Source organism: Ammodytes marinus (assembly GCF_949987685.1).
Source record: "Ammodytes marinus genome assembly, chromosome: 1".
In the NCBI taxonomy this organism is placed as follows: Eukaryota; Metazoa; Chordata; class Actinopteri; order Uranoscopiformes; family Ammodytidae; genus Ammodytes; species Ammodytes marinus.
In genome coordinates, this window is record NC_137230.1 from 29589247 (window position 1) to 29611432 (window position 22186).

General features: G+C 39.6%; 1 protein-coding gene across 1 annotated transcript in view; it reads left to right on the forward strand.

Annotated features, from left to right (window-relative positions):
• Positions 1-22186, forward strand: part of LOC307270509 (protein kinase C-binding protein NELL1-like) — a gene marked incomplete at its 3' end in the record, with an annotated part of 185522 nt that overhangs the window by 36650 nt on the left and 126686 nt on the right. Inside the window, exon 4 of the mRNA XM_080053488.1 lies at positions 6871-7041. Within this exon, the coding sequence (XP_079909614.1) occupies positions 6871-7041 (171 nt within the window). The remainder of the gene's footprint in view (positions 1-6870; positions 7042-22186) is intronic.

The following is a 22186-nucleotide window of genomic DNA, read 5'->3' on the forward strand; positions in this document are numbered from 1 at the left end:
AACAGTAGAAGTTTTATTTAATTATGTTTTGTACTGTCTGTAAAATTATACCTGCACATAGCAAACACAATTGCACAACTGTATTCAAATAAACAGTTGTTTATTTCTATAGTGCGCATTGGCATCTTTGAGCAAAATACCCCCAAAATTTGTGCGGCGCCTTCTGTGACCCTGGCCAGTGACCACCTTGACTAAGACATATTATGGGGGAAACACCGGTAATGATTTGGTCATTCATCAGATGAAATATTGTGGAGTTGTCTGGCTCAGAGCCATGTGTAATGTAAGACCGCTTTTCAGGGGGCCCATCAGGACTTTTTGTATAGGGGCCCAGAATTTGGTGCTACGCCCCTGGTTGAGACCATCTGCTAAATCCCTTCAAGGATATAGTCTTCATTTGATAACTGAAGCACAATGCCTCGCAACCAATTCTGGACACATTTTTTCCGGGTCAGTAACTGAAGACATCGGTGCATTTTTCCCATCTTAGTGTCTGGTTTACCATCTCTTCTTTTACCATGGGCAAGCTCCAGAGTGTTGACCTCCCTATTGAGCAGATAATTGGCTGTCAGCTAGCCTCCATAAAATAGTAGCTTGTCAACAGGTTCGAAGAAAAAGGACAGGATGATTTACAGCCAACCCGCACTCTTTGGCAGCCATTCAAATTCAAAACTTTTACCTTACAGAGATGGCGCACAGTGCATTTTGATGAAGACCAATGCCTCAACACCTTCCCAGAACTGTCACTGCACTCCTGAACATTTTCTAAAGCCCACAATCCCCATCTCAGCAGACATAGGCTGTGTTCGGAAAGCCATACTAGCGTCCTACATACTCACCATATATATACTGCATACTGTCTACTCAAAGATCGATTGTGTATGCGAGGTGCGTCGAAACGTTTTCAGTTGAAGTATACTCAAGCAATGAAGAATTTATTCTTCTTCTTATTAGATTCAGGCGGCTTAGACGCTGTTTAGCGTGTAACCGCCCTCTACAGGTTAGATATTGAACTAGATTTTTACAGTCCTGTGTTCATCATCTGTGTTTTAGACCTCTTGTTTTATAATTATGTTTTGAGGCGGAGGATCCCTCCGACGCTCTCTGTCCGGCTCATCAGACAGCACTCAGCTGTCTGTGAGTTGAGCTGGACGAGCCGCGGTGTGTGGAACAGCGATCTGTCCTGATCTCTCTCCACTATCAGACTCACATCACTCATTTCACTTAGTAACTCTAATGTTGTTAGGTATTTATCTTCATCTCTTATCTATTGTAAGAGTTTTATGAATGACTGCACGTATAGTTGTCAGATCGCGGACCCCAAACAATGTCGTTGCCTAGCAACTTGCTCGAAAATATTTCATTTTCTTGTGGGGCGGTTGAGTAGGAAAATTATACAATCGATTCATACCCAAAATCTTCCCGGAAGTTAGTACTCATCCGGGAATTTCTCACATACCCAAACTAGCATACCCAACCGTCACATACTCAAATTGAAGTCAAAATGAGTATGAGTAGGACGGTAGTATGGCTTTCCGAACACAGCCATGGTCAGCAACCCTGCCATTGTGTCTGTTGACTCATTACCCAGCAGTTGGAAACACCATTTCTGCTGGTGCTACAGTTAGTATCAGCATGCCCGCAATCCTCTTCCTATGTCCCACATTATGGACACGGTTATAGCATGACTAGTGATAAGTCACCTTTGTTATTTCTATCTTATATCGTCTGCAGCTAATAAAAACAACTGTAAAACATAGCTGCAAGATAAGCTCTGCCTTGTCCATATCCATTTAAACATTGACAACATGCCATCTAAAATATAATTTCTACCTCTATCCAAAATAAACAATGTAATCTCTATATCCTGCATTTTATCATGCACGTCGTTTTCTTCAGTAAACCTAAATGCGTTTAGGTTCAGCCTTGAGGAACAGTGAGGCCTCTATTTGCTTCCTGATGGAGTTATATGAGTAGATTGATACCACTGTCATATCTGTCCATTAAATATTAAGCTACAGCCAACAGATGGCTGGTCTAGCTAAGCAAAAAGACTGGATACTGTGTTAAGGTAAAAAAGAAAAAAAGCTCATAATTTATTGGTTCACAATAACAACATCTGTACAAACACGTGTATATACAATATACATTATTCATATAATGTGTGGCCGCTGTATATCTTTGTGTGTATTGTGCTTTATGTGCTTTTTTGCACCAATGTATAATTAATCATTAGAAAAACAGTGTTTGTGTAAAAGGAAAGGTGACCTGACCACTATAGCCATGAACCACTCACACTTCATGTCGTACCTAATGACATGATTCACTCATGCTGAAGATATATTTTTTAAGATATGCGTACAGTACAGTTTGCCCACTACTCTATGCGATAGGGGAGAACGGGGTAAGTAGGCACACTTTTTACTCTAGTGAGAATTGCTCATCACCAAAACATCTGTCAATAGCCATTCCTACATTAAATTGAAGCTTAAGGTGTTGGCTAGAAATGTGTGTCTCTCTTTTTTTCCAACTTATTGTAATGAAGAAGTAATTTACCATCAAAGACACTCTGACACATTGTGACAACCAACCCCATCAAGGGGTCGGTTGTCACACACTATGGGGTTGTTTGTCACAATGTTATCTTAATGGGAAAAATCTTAAAAAGAAGGCAAAGAGGCAGAACCAAATTTGAATGTTTAATTGCATTGTCAAGTTGACAAATAGGCCTACATAACGTTCTGTAGCCTTGGCAGCTGGTCTAGTTTGGGATGCACTGGGTTGTTTTGATTTTGTTGCCCTTTTTTCTTTTGCTTGCTAGCTGCCTTTTCCTGCTCTATTCTTTCCTTCTCTGGGGTGTCAGTGAGGATACAGCTTGACAATTTCTTTCGTTATTGGGTTCCTTTTCTGGCTGCAGCCTTGAGATAACATGTGACAACCAACCCCCCAAAAAATTTGACAACCAACCCCAACTTGAATTTCTTGCTAGCATCAAGGCCAACAACCATCTGACAACTAATTAGCTTGCTAACCACAATCTAAACTATAGTTTACCCTTCACACTTTCTGAGGGTAACAAGTGTTTTGTTATAAACCCATTGTGTAAAAGCCTAGAAGAAAAATACTGAGAAGCAACATATTTTGAATTTGACATGAAAAACACAAAACATCCTCTCACCTGAAATGCAGCCGTCTTCCTCCAAGGAAGTCTATGTATGTGACCTCTGATCCCAATTCTGGACCTTTTTTATATCAACATTTCAGAGCTAGCGCGCTCTGGTGGCGAGATATAACGAATGTGACATCCAATCCATGTGACAAATTACCCCGTTCTCCCCTATGGTCCGCACAGTATTGAATGTTGTCAGTGTGCCGCTTGAAGTTGTTGCTGTGTCTATGCAGTAGCAAAATTCTTTCACATTTTGCTCTCTCATAACCTGAAGCTTCTTAGTTGTCACTGGTATGGAACCCATGCAAATAAGGGTTTTATAAAATATATGTTTTCCTGGAAGATCCACATAGCTTTAGGTGAAGGGTTCTGTAACTGAATGTGTCACATTGACAACACATTTCCTGTTGCCTAGAGCAACTCTTTTCATTTCCATTGATTATACTATGTGCATTCATTTTAGGATGAAGGGTTTGTTTGCACTTATTGCAATTCCCTTCATGGGACTTACAGTCAACCCACGTAGAAAGCATGAACCAGATATCTGAAACTGGGAATGGAAAAGAGAGATTTATAAAAGCTAGCAACGGTTTTTGAGATACCCGAAAAAGTCTTTTTATAGTGTGTGATTGTTGCTGGGAAGCTTAATTCACTACTGTGAAGCCCATACAGAGAATATGGCAGCTATTATGCTATTATCTGTATGTTTAATATGTAGCAGCTATGAATATATAACATTGCAGAGAACCCTGAAACATGTTTTCCTTTCTTAGCCAATTGTATTCTTTCTGACTAGAAATAAGAAGAGAATCTAAAGCTGTGTTCCAGTTCAAGGTTTTTGTCCTCTGAAGTCCCCATTCATAGACCAAAAGCATCACAATTGGACAACAGAGCTTTTGAAAGGATGCTCCCACTGCAGCACAGCAGTGTGCCCCCTGCAGCAATAATCCTGATTAGTCTCCCAATACAACCGCTAGCCAAATGTTTCAGTTTTCTTAGATACGCAAACATGGCTCTCACAATCTGGGTCTATTAAATGCCATTATTAACAAAAAAGCCTTGTAAAATTCCAGTTATGAAAGGCTCATCAACATAAAGCTTTTAAAATGCAGACAAGGCTCTATTGTTTATGTTTTTTAGAGAGAAGCACCACAACTGATATGTCCTTTCAAGTGTCTGTCAACCTACTTCACCATTGGTTACAAATGGACTGCCTGCCAAAAGATTATCCCCCTTCATTTAATATGCTCTAATGTGGGGATACAATAGCTACCACTAAATGCTTCGTAAAATAAACGCTGCTTGCTGTGAAGTGGAGTTAATGCCTTTGATGATTATTTCATGAGTCGAATCAGGATAACGGTGTTTCTGCTCATTCAGTGATTCTCTCTGGAAGCCCCGAGGAGGCTCCCATCAGTGGAGAGAGCCCAGACTGGAGAGCTCTCATTCTCCATTTACGCAAATGATTTTTCCTCCAGTGGACAAGTATCAGCGGCTCTGTCTCCTGCTGCATGATGGAGACAAGCTGTCATGTCGGTGCCACAGAGTGATGTATTTATCTACTTTTAGAATGATGACAGCCATACAGTAACTACATTAAAGTCCTGTCTTGCTTGCATGCACGGACGGACACACACACACACACACACACACACACACACACACACACACACACACACACACACACACACACACACACACACACACACACACACACACACACACACACACACACACACACACACACACACACACACACACACACACACACACACACACTCTCTTCATTCTGTTTATGTTGGAATGTGGTGGTATAATGGTGATCCATTTTTGAAAAGCATGACAAATTGGTTTCAAGTTAAATACATTTGCATTGTATTGTATGTACTGTGTGTGTGTAAGAATTTCAATAATAATACTGCAGTCACCAAGGTGCTGCAATACCTTAGCTCCTACAACATGAAAAAGAGAACAGGAAAGCTTTAAACAAACCTATAGGTTTACAAGATGTTGATTATATTATATGAAAGAGAAAATTATGGAATTGACTTTAAAATTAGCGCCAACACTTGTAAGCATCCATTAAAGTTTATCGACCAACCTTTTTGTTCCAACTTTGACCCACTTTGCTAAGAGTAAATATGCACACACAATATCCCTGTGTAGTGGATTAATAACTGCACTTTGTTTTTTCCTCCAAATTAAGGTGGTTTCTAATTTGGCTAAACTGTTTTTGGGGTGCTTCCAAGCTTTTAAAATGATTTGTTTGCATCATATTATTTGCCCCACGGGCCTTTTTACGTAGAACTGTATGCCTTCACAGATCTCTGCAATTAATATGGGGGAAACAGTGTTATTATAAATGAGCAGAGGCTGTATTGTAGTGCGTAAATCATCATGTCATGTCTTTTGGCTGCAGGCAATGGACATCAACTCTAAAGTGTGCCTGGTCAGTGTGTCTAGATACTTGATCCTATAATGTGTTTGGCATTTTGTTTGTCTTGTGTTGTCATGAGTTCTTCTCAGTTTCATTCATTTTCCAAACAAGGAGATGGATAAATGTGCTGCCCCACAGCCCTGATTGATATTCTCTGGAGTGGGTCCACTCTCTTCGCACCATAAATATGCATGAGAGCTGCTGAGCTTTAGTATTGTAATGGGCTTGATCCGTGCGTGTACTGTATGTGTGCCAGTCTCTCTGCTATTGTGTCTGAGTCTGAATATATTGGGAAAGGCTAGCTTAGGAATATTGGAGAGCTGTGTGACATAAAGTATATTTAGTGTGTGTGAATGTGTGTGTCCTGAGGGGCCAGGGGTTCCAGTGTTGGGGTCATTTGCAGCCGAAGGGAAGCTGAAATGTCATGACTGGTTGCCTGCGGCTCGCTGGCTCTTAATTTAGCGTGTCAGATGAGGCTGGAGAGAGTGCGCTCATGGTGCTGTGGCTGGCTGCGCCTGCAGACACACTGCAAAGTGAGAATTGTGGGGGAAACTGAGAGGGAGATCTCTTTCTTGTTCCAATCAGACAGAAATCTTTTTACCCAAAGTTTAGCAATCAGTAGCTGTTCGTTAAATAATCAACACCTGGTCCTTTTTGTGTACACACATTAGTGCTTGTCAACTGCATAACAAAATGAAAGTGTTTGTATTCAGAGGTTAGGATGACAGTGTGGTCATTTAAATACATTTCAGATCTGCATATCATTGTTTTCTGCCAATATGACTGGGGTTTGGCCCAGACCACAGCTGCATATAAATTGTCTGAGACCAAATTTCATTTAATATTGTGAAAATATATTTTTCCTTCGCTAGCAGTGAAACCCAAATATGAGGTTGGGCTTGGGGTATTCGTGCCGTTAGTGTGACGCACACTAAGTTGTTTAGTTTTACTGTTGGTGTAAATTGTCTTGGAGATGCATGTATGTTTGTTGCATTATAACTTAATCAGGGCCAGGGGCATTTGTGGTGTAGTGGTTAGAGCATCCCCCTAAAGGCTCAGTCCTCATCGCAGCAGACCCATTTCGAATCTGACCCTTCATAGTCAAATAAATAATTGCATTTATAAAATATGAGTATTTTTCTAGTCTCAGAAAAAAGGTTGAGTGAATAATTTGTCTATCATCTTCAAGTAGGACCTGGTACCCATATTGCTCTCGTCTGAGTTTTATAGTTAAGATATTTCTTCATCCTCTCTTCCCCTGCAGTTACTTTGAGCTGGAGAGCAGTGGGGTGAGAGAGGAGATCCGCTATCACTACCGCTTCAAAGGCAAGCCACGCTCCGAGTCCTTCCCCTACCGCCTCGCTGACGGCCAGTGGCACAAGATCGCGCTCACCATCAGCGCCTCCCACCTCCTGCTGCATGTCGACTGTAACAGGTAACACACACACACACACCTCAATACCGTTGCCACCAGTGGGCATGTCCATTTATTTTTATTAAGCTCCTATAAAGTGACACTTCTAATGAGCTGTCGGTGTTTATCAAGGTAAATATTGGTTCGCTACTGTCTTTAGTGTGGATGACAGGATGTTAACACTGCTGAGGATGAACATCCAAGGACAAATTAATACACACACACACACACACACACACACACACACACAGACAGACACAGAGACACACACACAGGCGCACTCATAATGAAGTGGAAGGTTACAATGATATAATCGTCTCATCGATTGTGAGCAGCGAAGGCCCTTTTTCTAAAGCAGCATTCAGTCAGAGCTGATCTATAAACATGCACTTCAGCTGTGACAATCCTTGGTCGCTTCTCACAATCCCTCCTAAGAGCCGGGAAGCCATCACTTGTCCTTTTTACTCAATGCCAGACGGACGCACTGTGAACAATAAGTGTACATTTGCGTGGAGGTACAATGCCCTTTGACCTCTGGTGGGCTTAAACACTGTATGATGTGCGGCAGGATTGCCATGTAGTATTGATTTTTCCCAGACGCCTTTTATTCCCCATCAGGCTGGCGGCTTGTCAATTAATTATCACCGCAGTGTCATGTCTTGTCAGATGGGAATCCAGTGACGCTATTTGAGAGAGTGCAATTTGGGAGAAAAGATCAAAGCATAATTGGGTAAAATTGGATTGAAAGTGTTTTGCCTACTTGCAGTTCTTCTGAAGAGAAGAAAGTTTTATGTTTCTTAGAGTATCTGTAACTAATACTTGCTATCTGTGTTATTCTGTTGGACAGTCAGTCCTTTTAATCGATCAGTATCTTCTGACAGCAATATCTTATGCATTTTGTTTGATAATGTTTAAATTATTAATTGCTAACACTTTATGGTAAGTAAAAACTGAGACTAGACATTACTAAACAAGGGAAAAACGCTACAGGGATGAAGTGATAATACAATCATTTTTTGTTGCTGAAATCGACATAAAGCATCTGTTTTATAATCCTTGTTGTTGACAAATGAAAGCAGTGCAATCAGGTAGGGTCTTGTGTACCGCTTACTTTACACGAGTCACTCTGCAATTCACTTCCTCTCATTTACCAATGCACACGCTTTCTATGCACAGCTGCTCTGTCAAGCTTTTTATTGGGAGATGAAAGCGAGGCACCTGGTTGTGAATGTCACCATGGTTACCAAGCCCCTCCCACACTTAGATGCACTGGCTCTGACAGAAAGGTCAACCGCCTCATGTATAGTTATCATCTGTTATGATCACATGTTTAACTGGATGCACTTAGATCTTTTGGTGAAAAGTACCATAAATTACAGCAATTTGCAGAAGTTTAACCCATTAATGACTATGGCAATCTAGGATGCATGTCCTTAATGCCTGAGGGTTTTCTGAAAAAATAGTACGAATTGTCAAGTCTACCAAAACCTTAATATCTAAGCCTGTGTAGCACATAGAAACATGAAATAAAATACATTTAAAAGTTAAGGTTCACAGGTTTTATTTAAACATGCTCCCTTAGCGCTTACAAACCAACAAATATTTCTAAAAATCGTCAAAATTAGATGAATTAGAAAATTATTAAATATTGTTAATAAATAGATGCAATGTGTTGTGTGATTTTCGTCAGTAGTCTATAGTAGACCTTGATTCTGCGCACCAAACGCCACTAACTGTTCTGTCGCTGACATAGCTGGCGTATTTTTTTTATTATTTTGTTTTATTTTATTTTTATTTATTTTTTGATTGACATGATTTTCGGCAAACCACACAACTTTTGGGTGGTCACGTGGTCTTAAAAAAATCAACAAAACCCACCTCATGTGTATTTGAACCAATGACAGTGCATTCTATGCTGGGAATGCCATGAAAATTAGATAAAGTAATAATGCTGCGCGACGCAGCATCAGGCAGGAGAGCCAATGTGGCATCGCGCAGCAGCCGTCATCAATGGGTTAACTACGTATCTGCCACACACAGCATTTGGCTCAAATTCAATTCATCTCAAGGGTAATGACCGCTGCATTATCTGCTCAAAACCTTTCACATCACAAGCACCGCCCGGGTATTTACAGAATCCTAAGCTTACAGCAAAATATACAAAAAGTAGTTCAAATGTTTTCTTTGTTGGATTGTCTAAAGGGCTGCAATAAAATCTTCTAAAAGCAAACTATACTGTACATATTGTTAATGTGATACTGACTTCCCAGTAGGATATACGTAGTACTTTCATGTTTTTAATCCTTGATTCTACAGCTAAAGCTTGTAATTTAATGCTATGGGAAAGCTGATAAATACTGCAGTGAGCAGAATATTTACAATCAGTCAAAATCAGACTTTCCCAGAGGGCTCTAATGACTAATGAGGATAATTTATATGGGGGCTATATTTTGATTAGTAACAAATTAAGTTGCCAGATTCTCTCTCTTTTTCTATTGGCATGCTGATTCTGCACACACGTTTTCTGTGTAAAGGTTTAGTGAAGAACGAATGAAGCCAACCGCTAAAAAAATTAGAAATTAGATATCCAATAGTATTTGTTCCCCCCACTAGATGTTCTCTCACCCTACTTTGACAGCAACCAACTAAATATAGCCTTGATGACAACTGCAGTAAAAAAAGAAAGAAAAAAAAGTAATATCACATTAAATCACTTTAAGCCTTACTCATCTTAAGTGTTGGGAACGATTTCTCCATTGAAAGAAAATTGGCAGTCCCATTAGCCTTTAGATTTAGAGCCGTTTGATAAATGCACTTTACAGCACTTTATTGATTTCAAGGCACATTTAATGGTATTAAGTATCTGCAAATGTGAGAGGGCGCAGTCCATCCTCACATCTACGTGTACACTTTCACCGTGTAGAGTTTCTTTGGCCTTTATAGCTCTTGTTTTATTGATGCCTGTTTCACACCTGAACTGTGACTTAAACAGATTGAGGTGACTGTATACAATGAATTATCAAGGCACAGCAATACAAGTTTATTTTCATCGCACATTTAATAGACAGAAGCTACTTAAAGTGCATTAGATGATGTGTAGAGGTATGTAGACAGAAGAGAAAAATATACATGAAATGACAGTAAATTAATAATCAGTCAGTTTTACAATTCTCACTGATTATAGAATGACTGAATTAGCAAGTGAAACGTCTTGTTTTAGAGAAACGTTGATAGGGAAGATTTTGATATTTCGTTGACTAAAGAATTTGTGAAACCGAATGGCCATAGATGAATTATGAAGTTGAGAAAAATAATAGATAAAGTGATAAAGAAAATAATAGTTGCAGCCTTACTATGGATATTAAGTTATACAGAATATATACTGTGGCTGGATTAACCAAATGATTTCTCAGTCTGTATCTTATTGTTGTAGATTTGACTGTTTTTCCTATCAGGTGTACCACGTTGCTCACCTCTTCATAGCAGAGATTTTGGAGATAGGGTCGCTGCTACACATTTTACTAATCTGTCCATGAAGTCTCTCAGCAGTAACCTCTATCCTGTCTTTTTAACAACACAGTAAGTCCTCTGGTGCTTCTATTCCATCATGTACATGATTTTCCACTTTTTGAAAGTGGGGCTTGTGAAAACCTGTAGCCAACTTAAAAGGAAACTCCATACAGCCATTATCGAGTTTGGTTTGCTGAGATGTCGCAGTAGTTGGAGTTTTTCCATAAATGTTAGCCAAAGGCCCACAATTTCACTGAAGTGATTATTATAATAAAAAGGTAAAAATATGAACTCTTAAATCAAGAAATGAAATGTTGATCTGAGAGCTGTAGACTTAAGAGTTGGACACAAGACACACTTGAGTAACACACTATTCATGGTCACACTTATGTACAAAACACTAGTAAGTAGAAATCTGAAAGATTTAATTTAACTTGATTTGGTCTAAAAGACTTTAAAAACAGCTCTGGTTAGCTTGCTAATGTGAATAAGTTGATTTTTGACTTGAAGGGCAAGCAAAATGGACCACTTTTCTGTTGCAGAACACTTGCAATGTCGGCCACACTGCATTCAAAACATTGACGACAGAAAAAGCTACTCCAGCATTTGATTCCTCTACAGTTTTCCCCTGTGATCACCAGCTTTTAGTTATTGAGTAGTGACCTGAGAGTGAAGGGGTCACTAATTCAATAGATTGCTCATGGAGGAATGGGTATAAGGGCTGCTTGATCCCAGTATTTCAGCCTTGACTTGTGTTGTAGACTCCTAGCGTGACAGAGACACACCTGGTCTCGTGTAACACTGTGGATTTGTGTTTCTTTTGCCATTTGTCTCGTAGCTCATCAGCTCAACTCAGTTTAGCTTAGCCTATTGAAAGGCACAACATTGCTAGTAACTGCCGCCCTTATACATGATCCCGATCAGTTACACGGTTGTCAGTGGCAAAGCTGAATGGTTATTGTTCCTTGACATAATTTCAATCCAAAGAAGTCCAGTAGTCTCTTGATTTCTTAATTTGATCTGTATGCACTGGGAGGAAGGTAGATAAACAGTTTAAAAAGTGTCACTAGTCAATGGAGCTGTTTATTGATGAGCGTGCAACCTTTGCACAGTATGGGCTTCAGAATACAGATTCATCTATCCTCATCAATCCTCATCAATCAAGCTCAAGGAAAACAACTAATTATATAGTCTGAGAAGTAAATTAGGTTTTAATGTCTCTGTTTTCAGTGGAAAACTCATGTTCGTTCCACTGACTAACCTCACAATAGACTTGAGCCTATGGTGGTATATGTGGTAAGCTCCACATCGAAGGTGCTATTTATCTTCAGATTTCGGATGATCATCTGAATATTGAAATCACTAATTCATCATTTTCCACTGTCTGGTTTTAATTGGGTTTGTTTCAAAATAAGTTAGTACAATGTCATACTATTTGAATTCTTAAGCTATTTTTATTTAATAAAAGGTTTCTTAGTTGCTAATAAAAATAAGGGATACGTTGATTTGGTGTGCATCTCTTGTATATGACACACTGTGCCCAGTAAGTCAATAAAGAAGCACAACAAACACAATTGAATATATTTGATTTGACAGCTAAATGTATTGTTTGTTTAGGTAATAATCACTTCCACTTTTTGTCACCAACTATAATAAGGTACTTTAGATGTTCAAGAATCTTAACGACAGCAGTATATGTATTTTTATATAACTGTCAGACACAGTTGATAAGACAATATCTTGACACATTTTGGATGATTTGGCATCTCATTCCCTTTTTAAAGGTAAGCATTTGGCTATACATTTTGCTATTCATCAGAAGATGGCTGCAGCATGTCCCCTCATACAAAGTGAATTACTTTTCCAGTCCTTTCCTCTTCCACCTTTCAGATACATTTTATTGGAACATACTCTGCTTATTTAGATCAATTCTCTCCTACATACATTTGTGTGCTATTACCTTCAGTGGAGCCACTGTGGACATACTCCCTCGTCACACACTCAAGAGTCAGATATTTGCATTGGACCTGAATAAGCAAATGGCAGTAATGACATTCACTCTGCCTGTCACTTCCAACCACATGGATGTCTCTTACTCCAGAGAAGGTCATTCCTTGTGCAGACTGGCTGGTGTTTCCCAGTGGACCTTTGCCTCTTTCACCGCTGCTCAGTTCCTGCTTCCATCTTATTCAACACCTATTTTAGCCAGGGCTATGCTGTGTGTGATTTTTCAGATGTGGTATGAAAGACAACCTTCAAGCAAGGTTCCGTTGAAAGTAACTGGTTTCTCATTGTTGGCTCCTCCATGCAGCAAAGGAAAGGGTTTCCACACAAAGCAAGCCACTCTCAAAATCTTCTCAAAATATGTTTTTCACAGAGACTCGAAATTTAAACTAAACATCACAGTATAGGAACATACTCAACAAAATACTGAACAAAATATTGAAAGTGTTTCTTTACCAAGAGCATTGATGTCAGTAAGGCTAATACAGTGCGTTCCAAATTATTATGCAAATTATATTTTTCCCAGATTTTCCTAAGTAGTCGATGCAAATGACAGTTAGTATAATTTAAGTCATCTACCGTTAAAGTATGATTCACATTTTATTGAACAAACCTCCCAATGATAACAGTATTTTCTTTCAAAAATAAAAAACTCAAAATGCACTGTTCCAAATTATTATGCACAACAGAGTTTCAAAACATTTTATAGGTTGTAAAGAACTAAAAATGGCCATTTGTTGAATTTGCTGGATGTGAAGGTCATATTTAGTGAAATCAAAAGCCATTTCAATCAAAAACATCTTAACAGGCCAAGTTACATGTTAACATAGGACCCCTTCTTTGATATCACCTTCACAATTCTTGCATCCATTGAACTTGTGAGTTTTTGGAGAGTTTCTTTAGAAACTCAACATACTTTGCAGAGGTCATTTTCACACCGTCAGGGACCCTACCAGCTCTCTACCCATGATTCATGATCCGGCCCAAAACATTACTCCACCACCTCCTTGCTGACGTCGCAGCCTTGTTGGGACATGGTGGCCATTCACCAACCATCCACTACTCCATCCATCTGGACCATCCAGGGTTGCACGGCACTCATCAGTAAACAAGACTGTTTGAAAACAGACTGTTTGCGGGTGGCTGCAAACCTCTGGAGGATCCTACACCTTGAGGTTCGTGGGACTCCAGAGGCACCAGCGGCTTCAAATACCTGTGTGCTGCTCTGTAACAGCATTTTAGCAGCTGCTCTCTTTATCCGATTAATTTGTCTGGCAGAAATCTTCCTCATTATGCCTTTATCTGCACGAACCCGTCTGTGCTCTGAATCAGCCACAAATCTCTTCACAGTACGATGATCACGCTTCAGTTTCTTTGAAATATCTATTGTTTTCATACCTTGTCCAAGGTATTGCACTATTTGACGCTTTTCGGCAGCAGAGAGATCCTTTTTCTTTCCCATATTGCTTGAAACATGTGGCCTGCTTAATAATGTGGAACGTCCTTCTTAAGTAGATTTCCTTGGATTGGGATACACCTGGCAAACTAATTATCACAGGTGTATGAGATTGATTCCAATGATCCAAGGTGCCTTGAGACACAATATCATACATTAGTTTTATTGAAAAACAAAACATTTATTGTTTATGACACTTCATTCAAATTTGCATAATAATTTGGAACACGGTGTATATGCATTTTGTCATAAGGGTGGTGCTGTAGCCACTCTGTATTTTGTCTGTCTCATATATTTATCTGATTTTCATGGACCAGATAATTATCCTGAAAAAAAAACATCCATCATATCTATCCTTTGGCAATTTGAAATATAATCTCTAATTAGATTTAGCCCCAGAGACCACAGGTAGTTTCAAACAAGCAAATCTGCCCGGTTGAAGACATTTGACTAGTTTTTAATTATACAGCTTAAAGGAAGCATTGGAGGGAGGCGCCGGTTAGCATTGTGATTGATAATGATTGATACCAGTGGACACTTGGTTCGGTTACAGTTAGAGGAGCAGATGCTCGAACAGCATGAGAACATGGTAATGAAGAAGTGTTTACGTGGCCTGAATTAAACCAGATGCTTGACTATTTAATTCCACATTATTCATCTCATTTCGCCCATGAATCATCCGGGGACTTCAATGTTTGAGATGGAGTTATTGCCTGAATGATCTGCTTTTGATGCTGAAAGTGGGACTGTTATCTGTTTCATCAGGAATAACCTCCCACCTGTTTTGTTTTTTACCTCCTGAATCGTTTCCTCTTTTTCACACATTTGTATTATCAAGGTGTTAATTGATAATGAAAGTTATCTTTAGGTTCAGCCCTAAGAAAGCAGTTTGTCTAGGGTTGGGATTGGCCTCAGGAAAATAAACGTTTGTCGTCCATGATCTTTCAAATGCAGGGTCCTCTATTTCTAGCTGTCTGCTCCATATAGTTCCGCTCATTGTGAGGAATTGAATGCCTTTCTGTTTTTTTTGTCCATGCTGCAATTTTTCTTCTTCTTTTTTTTCTTCCATTGTACTCATTATACAGTTACCACCAAAGCTGTTAATGCTCACATTTATGTCAAGAAGTGGAATGATTGCAGTTTGAGCCTTACAATCATCTGAAATACAATAGATCCCATTTTCTACTCCCCTGAAGTCCCTGCATTACGGTTTGATGTAGGTTATGGAATATTGTCTGTTTCATTATTCACTTGGCTAATGGAGTGGTGGGGGGGGGGGGAGATACCTTTAAAGATCTCATAACGATAACGACACGTACCAGCTTTTTCGTCCAGCAGCCAGAAAATGACATCCTGCTTTTGCTCATTAGAGAAGTCAGTGAGCTGGAAGGTGGTCTATTTTTTTTTATTCTTACCTGCTAAGCAGCTCATCAGCCCGGCCAAAACTATCATTAGGACAAGAACAAGGCTGCTAGACTGGAATGGAACATTAGAATAATGATGAAGTTGCAATGAAGCTAAACTACAGTACATCTGATAACGCTGTAGCTTTCCCCTGCATTGTTCTTTCTTGGTCTTTTGTCTTCTTTCTCCACATGCCTTTTCACATTATTGGAGCACAGTTTTCTTCATTATTTCAAAATGCAACTTTATGTTTTTTTTTAATATATAAATGTTATAAGATTTAGTGATATTCAGGGGCAGGGTTTTAGTCAAGCCATGCGTGAAGAACTAGACATGTTACCCAAAAATGATAAATTCAGGTGTAACGTTTTAATTTTCTGTGAAGGGCAGAGTGGGTGCTGCCCAGCCGAGCAGCAAGCATTCATTACTTCATTACCTGATCATTGACGCCCCGGCTAATAAGAGTCCGCTGCGCGAAGAATGATAATGAGTTGAAATCAGGTTAATAATGCCACACGATGCTGTCTTGACACCTATGTCCTTGGCAAGCGTTTGGGTTCCAGATACAGTTGGTTTGTCCGATTGAGAAGAAATTTTGTCTGACCGAATGGTTGTGACATCTGCACACAGGACATAGTGCAATCAATGCCCAGAGGAAATGATATGTGGCCCTTGGGTCTCTAATCAATTTGGCAACCCCAGCAGAATGGCCCACATTCAGATCAATGCGTGGCTGCAGTTCCAGTGCAGAAGCTCAGTACAGACCTCAGTAATTACTGTCCTCCTTCCATAGCCAGCCTAATGAAGGACATTTTTAAATGTCAATGAGTAGGGATTTTTTTTCTCTTTTAATTGATTTTTCTGTAATGTGTTCCTCGTGTGAGTTAAGGCTGCACAGGCAGACCTCTAACATCTCCCTATAATTTTTAATCATCCTGCCATTTCCATGATGCAACTGTTAACCGTATTTATTCAATCAGGTTCCACTCATCACCTCAACATTAATTTGAGGCATGAACTTGTAAAATGGTAATCATAATATGATTAAATCTGGTGTTTAGCAGATTGGAGCTTTTCTTTTCTTTCCAATGCTTTCAACATCAATCCTATTTTCTCCTCTAGTAGCATCAATAAAAAAACAGATGCATCCAACATTAAAGACCAACCTAACCAGCAAAACATTTTTGCATTTTGCATTTCTGGTTGAAAATGTCAAGTCTTATTTTTTTTGGCTTTGCTTTATAGACTACTATATAAAAGTGCCTTAAGTGTCACTAAGCAAGACACTTATCTAAATCTTGCTCACCAAAATAGCGATACTTGGATGAAGGGTGACATAGTACAGCAAGGATCCAGAACCGATTTCAAACTGGATACATGGTGGTTAGATCACTTAGGCCGGGAACCAGGACACACTTTATTTTCAATTTTTTTTTTTTTATTATTATTTCTGCCTTGCATTAATCAGTCATTTTCACCATACCTGGTCTTTTTCAACAGTTGCCAGAACATCCTGTGCTATTAATGAATGTGTCTGTATGCTTGGGTCATAATCTGCCAGATAGACACTGTCAGCCTCCACCATCCTGCTGCTCAAGTATTTGACTTAGTTTTAAGGAGCAGATTTCAGCCTGTTACTCCTCCCTAACTGCCATCTTGTGTCTGAGGTTTCTCTATGAGCTTGTGTAAGGTGTGATGGAGTGTGTCATTACTGTAGATTCCCTGTGTAGAGCTCAGCATGGTCCAACCCACCTCATGCTAGCAGACGCCCTAGATAGGTCCCCAGGTGGCATTAAGGAGGAGGAGTTCTATGCATCAAGCAGACCCAGGGGATGCACACGTACCAAAAACACACAAGCATACAACTACTTACACAGCCTTACCAGCCTTTCCATGTCTTGCTTTTTTTCCGCCCCCCTACCCTCCCAAATATATTATCTGCAGCTCTACAGTAGTTATGTCTTATCAGAAAAGGACAGGCGCTTCTATCAGCAGATAAGGTCATTGTTGAGGTGAAGTAATTACAGATATCTGAGACAGAGAGGAAGCAGGAGAACACTGCCTTAGGGAATTAGGTGACAACACCAGATTAGACTCTATCTTCATCTACATATAGTGTACTGTATTGGTAGAACCAGCAGTCCTATCCCCTGCATACAGCATGCATGGGCTAAAGGAATTTGGGTCAGTTCATCCATTAAACGTGATACATTTCCCCATCTTAGTGGGATATGCTCCAGTTTCAGGCAATGGTTTCTCCACCTTTTATTTTGAGTGGAGATGGTCTATTCCTTTTACCGTTAGTTTTATATTTTTCTTCCTTTTTCGGTTTGTAGGCATCACATACTGACTAGATGTAACATGTTCCTACAAAATAAATAAAAAAGAACATATTGCCCCTATTTCAGCCATTAGGGATGTCTAGCTCTTTCACTTCTACTGGAAGAGGACTGAGAATAGATTCAACAAAGAACGGGTGTGTTGACTGAAATGGCAGGCGTGCAGTCACGGAGCATAATGCCGGTGTCTTTCAACCACAGTGGGTGGCAGACCTCCAGTTTGAGTGGAGCCGGTACAGTCCGATTTATTCGCAGCACTTAAGAGGCATGAGAGAAACTGACAGATGCCCTTTTAGAACTTGACGCTGCAAAGCTGCAATGACTGCTGGTGCCTGAATAGGGACTGAGAAGGAACACCAGCACAACAACTCATTCCCATTTCCAGAGCCCATTAATCACCTTCACACCACCGATGAGTAGCGCTGCAGCTAACACTTGTTAACATTGTTGATTTATCTGGCCATTGTTTTCTTGTTTAATCAATTAATCAGCTCTAAAATGTGAAAGCTTGATTTAAAAAAAAATAATGAGACGTATTGTGCGAAATCTACTTTTTCTACTGGTTCAAATTAATAGTAGCTATACAATTCAGCATTTTTACCACCAACAATTGGTTTCTATAGGGGAACTATTGCTTACTAAACTCTTGATGCAGATGTATCTCACATATACAGTTTTACATTGTGTTACACATCTGTGAACAACAGCAACTTCCTTATTAACGTATAGATAAATGTAGACTTCTTTAACGGACCCACCTGCTTTAATTGCATTGAACATTCATCTTTGTTGCAGACTTAAATGCATCTACTGGAAAGTGGAAATATTGGAGAGTGATTAATTATAATGTTTGCGTACAGTTTTTGTATTATTGCTTTCTCGATGTGAATTTTTAATCAAGTATCCATGTTTATCTTGTTGACAAAAAAAAACAGTTGGCAATGGAGTGACTTTGTGCTAGAAATAGACACGGTTCTAGGATCTCGCAAGGCCTAAGACAAAAAAAGACAAAAACAGCTATTTGTTTTTCCTTACTTCATTTGAATAAACCCTTTTACGTTACATGTTTTCACTTATCATTCCACCTTTGAGTTGTGCGTGCTGCTCTTGGCACACAGACAAATCCATACAGATGAGCAAAGGAAATCTTGAGAAAGTAAGCCTGTATTGTTGTTTCAAACCAAGCCTCACAAAGTGCTAAACAAAAACAAAACAATAGAGATAGGGTACAATACAAATACATTCAAAAGCAGACACGGTCACACAAGGATACACAGAGAAAAAAACAGTATACCTGGATTCCAGTTCATATTTGATAGTTAGGAGCACCATGAACAACATGTAATGTATCTCGATACGTTTCTATTCCTGTTTGCTACATTGACATGTTGGGTGTATCTGTACATATGTACACATATTGTCTGCTGCACTCAGCTCAACACCCCAGTTGCACATATTGTGTGGGCTGTGATGCTTATGCAGGATTCTATACTTCTTGACACTTTTGCCACAACCGCTAGGAAGGTGTTACCAAGGGATATATTATACACTGACATTCCCCTAGGGCGCCAGGCTTGTTTACTATCTCTCATGATACATCCCCAATGATGTTTATGAAGGTGAAATAAATGTAAGTTGTTGACGTAAACGGGTTAAGCCTTTTTCTGTTAGATCGGAAGTACCACTTGCTGTTTACATTTATCACCCAAATAGATTGTGCCCATTGTGATTCAGATGATTCAAGTCTGCTCATGTCATTGTAAAAATACATACATAGACTCAGTAAATGGACTACGAATTTGGATCCGTACAATGTCTCCAATTATTTCAAACAAATTATAATCAGTAGTTCATAATTTGTTTGCGATTTACATTGTTATTCGTGCAAACAGTTATCTCCCACCTGCCTTCAGTGACGTGACAGAGAGGATAAATGGAGCGAGTCTCTTGTTGGGGAAAGTGATTCAAAAGGGACTTTGACTCTCACGTTTTGACATTACTCTGTCTGGCACTGGAAAGACACAAACATGACAGAAAAATGTTCCAAGTTCAGCAAGTGGAAAATTGGAAGTGGTCTGGAGTTAGAGTGTGGTCGACAGATATTGGCAGAGCAAATAAGAAAGGCAGTGATTGAGACTGTTCCTTTGAAGGGAGCCAAAGACTTAAATATTGTCTCACATGTGAAGATCCGAGATTGCTCGTTTAGGAATTTTCTCACATGTTATCCTCAAGTTACTTAGCATTTTTGGCTTTATTTTGGTGCATAGGCTATTTTGTCTTTGGAATGTATTTGCTCTCCTCACTGGCTTAAAGACAAACGTGAGGAACAGCAAGACTGGTATAGCTCGAAATCCTGACTGCAGGAGATTAAATGTAAGTGTATTCAATTCGCTCGGTAAATCGGCGGAAACGATGTGGGCCTGGCAGCTTATTGAAGTCCAACTGTCAAAAAAATGCGTTGGGTAGCATGATGTGGATTTATACAGTACCCAGCATACAGTAGCTTCCACAGCTCTGGCTGGCCATAATGCAGCAATTTTCACATCTCAGGGTTTTCTCTTTGCTTCAGCCTCAAAACATTCACATGAATGATGGCTGAGTCGCTTCACACCTGCCAGGCTCTTTCTTCTGTACCGTGATGTGGGTCTTTCTCTCTCTCTGTCTCTCTGTCTCTCTCTCTCTTTTTCTCTCTCTCTCACATCCACATCAACACTGATAAAGGTAAGAAGAGCAGTGTAGAAGTGGAACAGCACAGCCCTATTTCACTGGCTATGTATGAAGTGATGGGTCTGATTCATCTAGCTCCACTATGTATCTTGTATTCCCTGCAAGCCTCTCTACCTCCAACAAGCTTGTTATTGATTAGCGTTCCCTTTCTAATGTGCACTACATGCTAAGGGATTTGGCAAAGCAGCTCGCAACTGCTTATCCCACAGTTAAAGTATAATCAATAAGATTTCGGTACTGCTTGATTTGTTGACATACGTGGTTGTTGTTACAGTGGGATGTGGTTTAATAACACAGGTCCCAGAATCAGTTGTCGTACACGCAATAGAAGAACAACTGGTTTCTGTTAACAGAACAAAATATTTTCGTGTCAATAAAGAGGGCAAGTCAATAATTGACCTTGTTTCATCATTGCCATGGACCACTGAAGGATGATTTCATGCTTCAAATGGCACACATAGTCTTTCACAGTGAAGCATGGGTAGAGTTACCTCACTGTCGCTGCTACCGTTTCATTGGCCCCTGCAACACTTTTAAAAAAATGCCAGAAATGACTGAAGGATGAAACAAACGCTGTCAGCAGGATTCTTTGGTGAGAAATACCTTTCATTTTCTGTGGCTTACGGAACATTGAAAAGTTGTTGCTGAAAAAAATTCTGATGATAATATATCATCACAAATACAATAAAATGTCTTGAAACTATGAAGGATTCTCATTTTAACGGGTCCGTTGAACCAAATTACAAAGAAACAAGGAACCAACACACTATACCACTTACCTTTCTTACCCCTATTCACCTTCCCTTTATATATAGTATAAGCAATAGCGCAATTGCTATATTCCTACACCTATGGGCATTTTTATTATGAATATAAAATATCAACAGATTCATTGCATTTATTAAAAGTCTCTTTTACTCTCGTGGGTTGTAAAACAATTGCAGCTATTACTCACATATTCCTGCACCACGGCGATAGAGGAGTGCCGTTAATCATACCATAAATTATGTTGACTGATGTATGTCCCTCTAATTAGCTGTTGATGGCTGCAGCCTGTGGCGTCAGACCAAGGCAAATATGCCTGTGAGCACATCACTTTAATTGGCATCACAGCTTTCCAATGTTTCCCAGTGTGTGTGTGTGTGTGTGTGTGTGTGTGTGTGTGTGTGTGTGTGTGTGTGTGTGTGTGTGTGTGTGTGTGTGTGTGTGTGTGTGTGAAACTCCCACTTCTTCACCCGTTGCCTGGCTGCTGACGAGAGGGGAAGGTGAGGGAAGCACAGACAGAGAAATTGTGGGAGACAAAATACAGTATATAATCACATGACCTCTACATTCTCTAGCGCAGTGACAGCTCACTCAGCAGGTGGGCAATCACACAGCTACAGCAGCATCAACAGAATGGAGGCACTGCGGCACTTATTCATTTTTTTTATGAACAAAAAGCAGTTTAAAGAAATAAAAAATTACAAAGAAACACGGGCATATGAATAACAGACCCTGATTTAAGTGTTGCATTGTGTTGTTTTTCATCTTAATGAGAATTTATCGGGCACAATAAAGAGACCACATTGCGTTTTAACTTGTACTGCCTTTTTGAACCTGATTAATTCTCTCGCTAGAGGGAAATTGCTTTTACTATGGTGTTGAAGGAAAACCCTTTGTCGATTTCCTACATGCCTTTAATCTGATATTTAGTTTTTTCCAAATTGCATGTCATTAAAAAGTC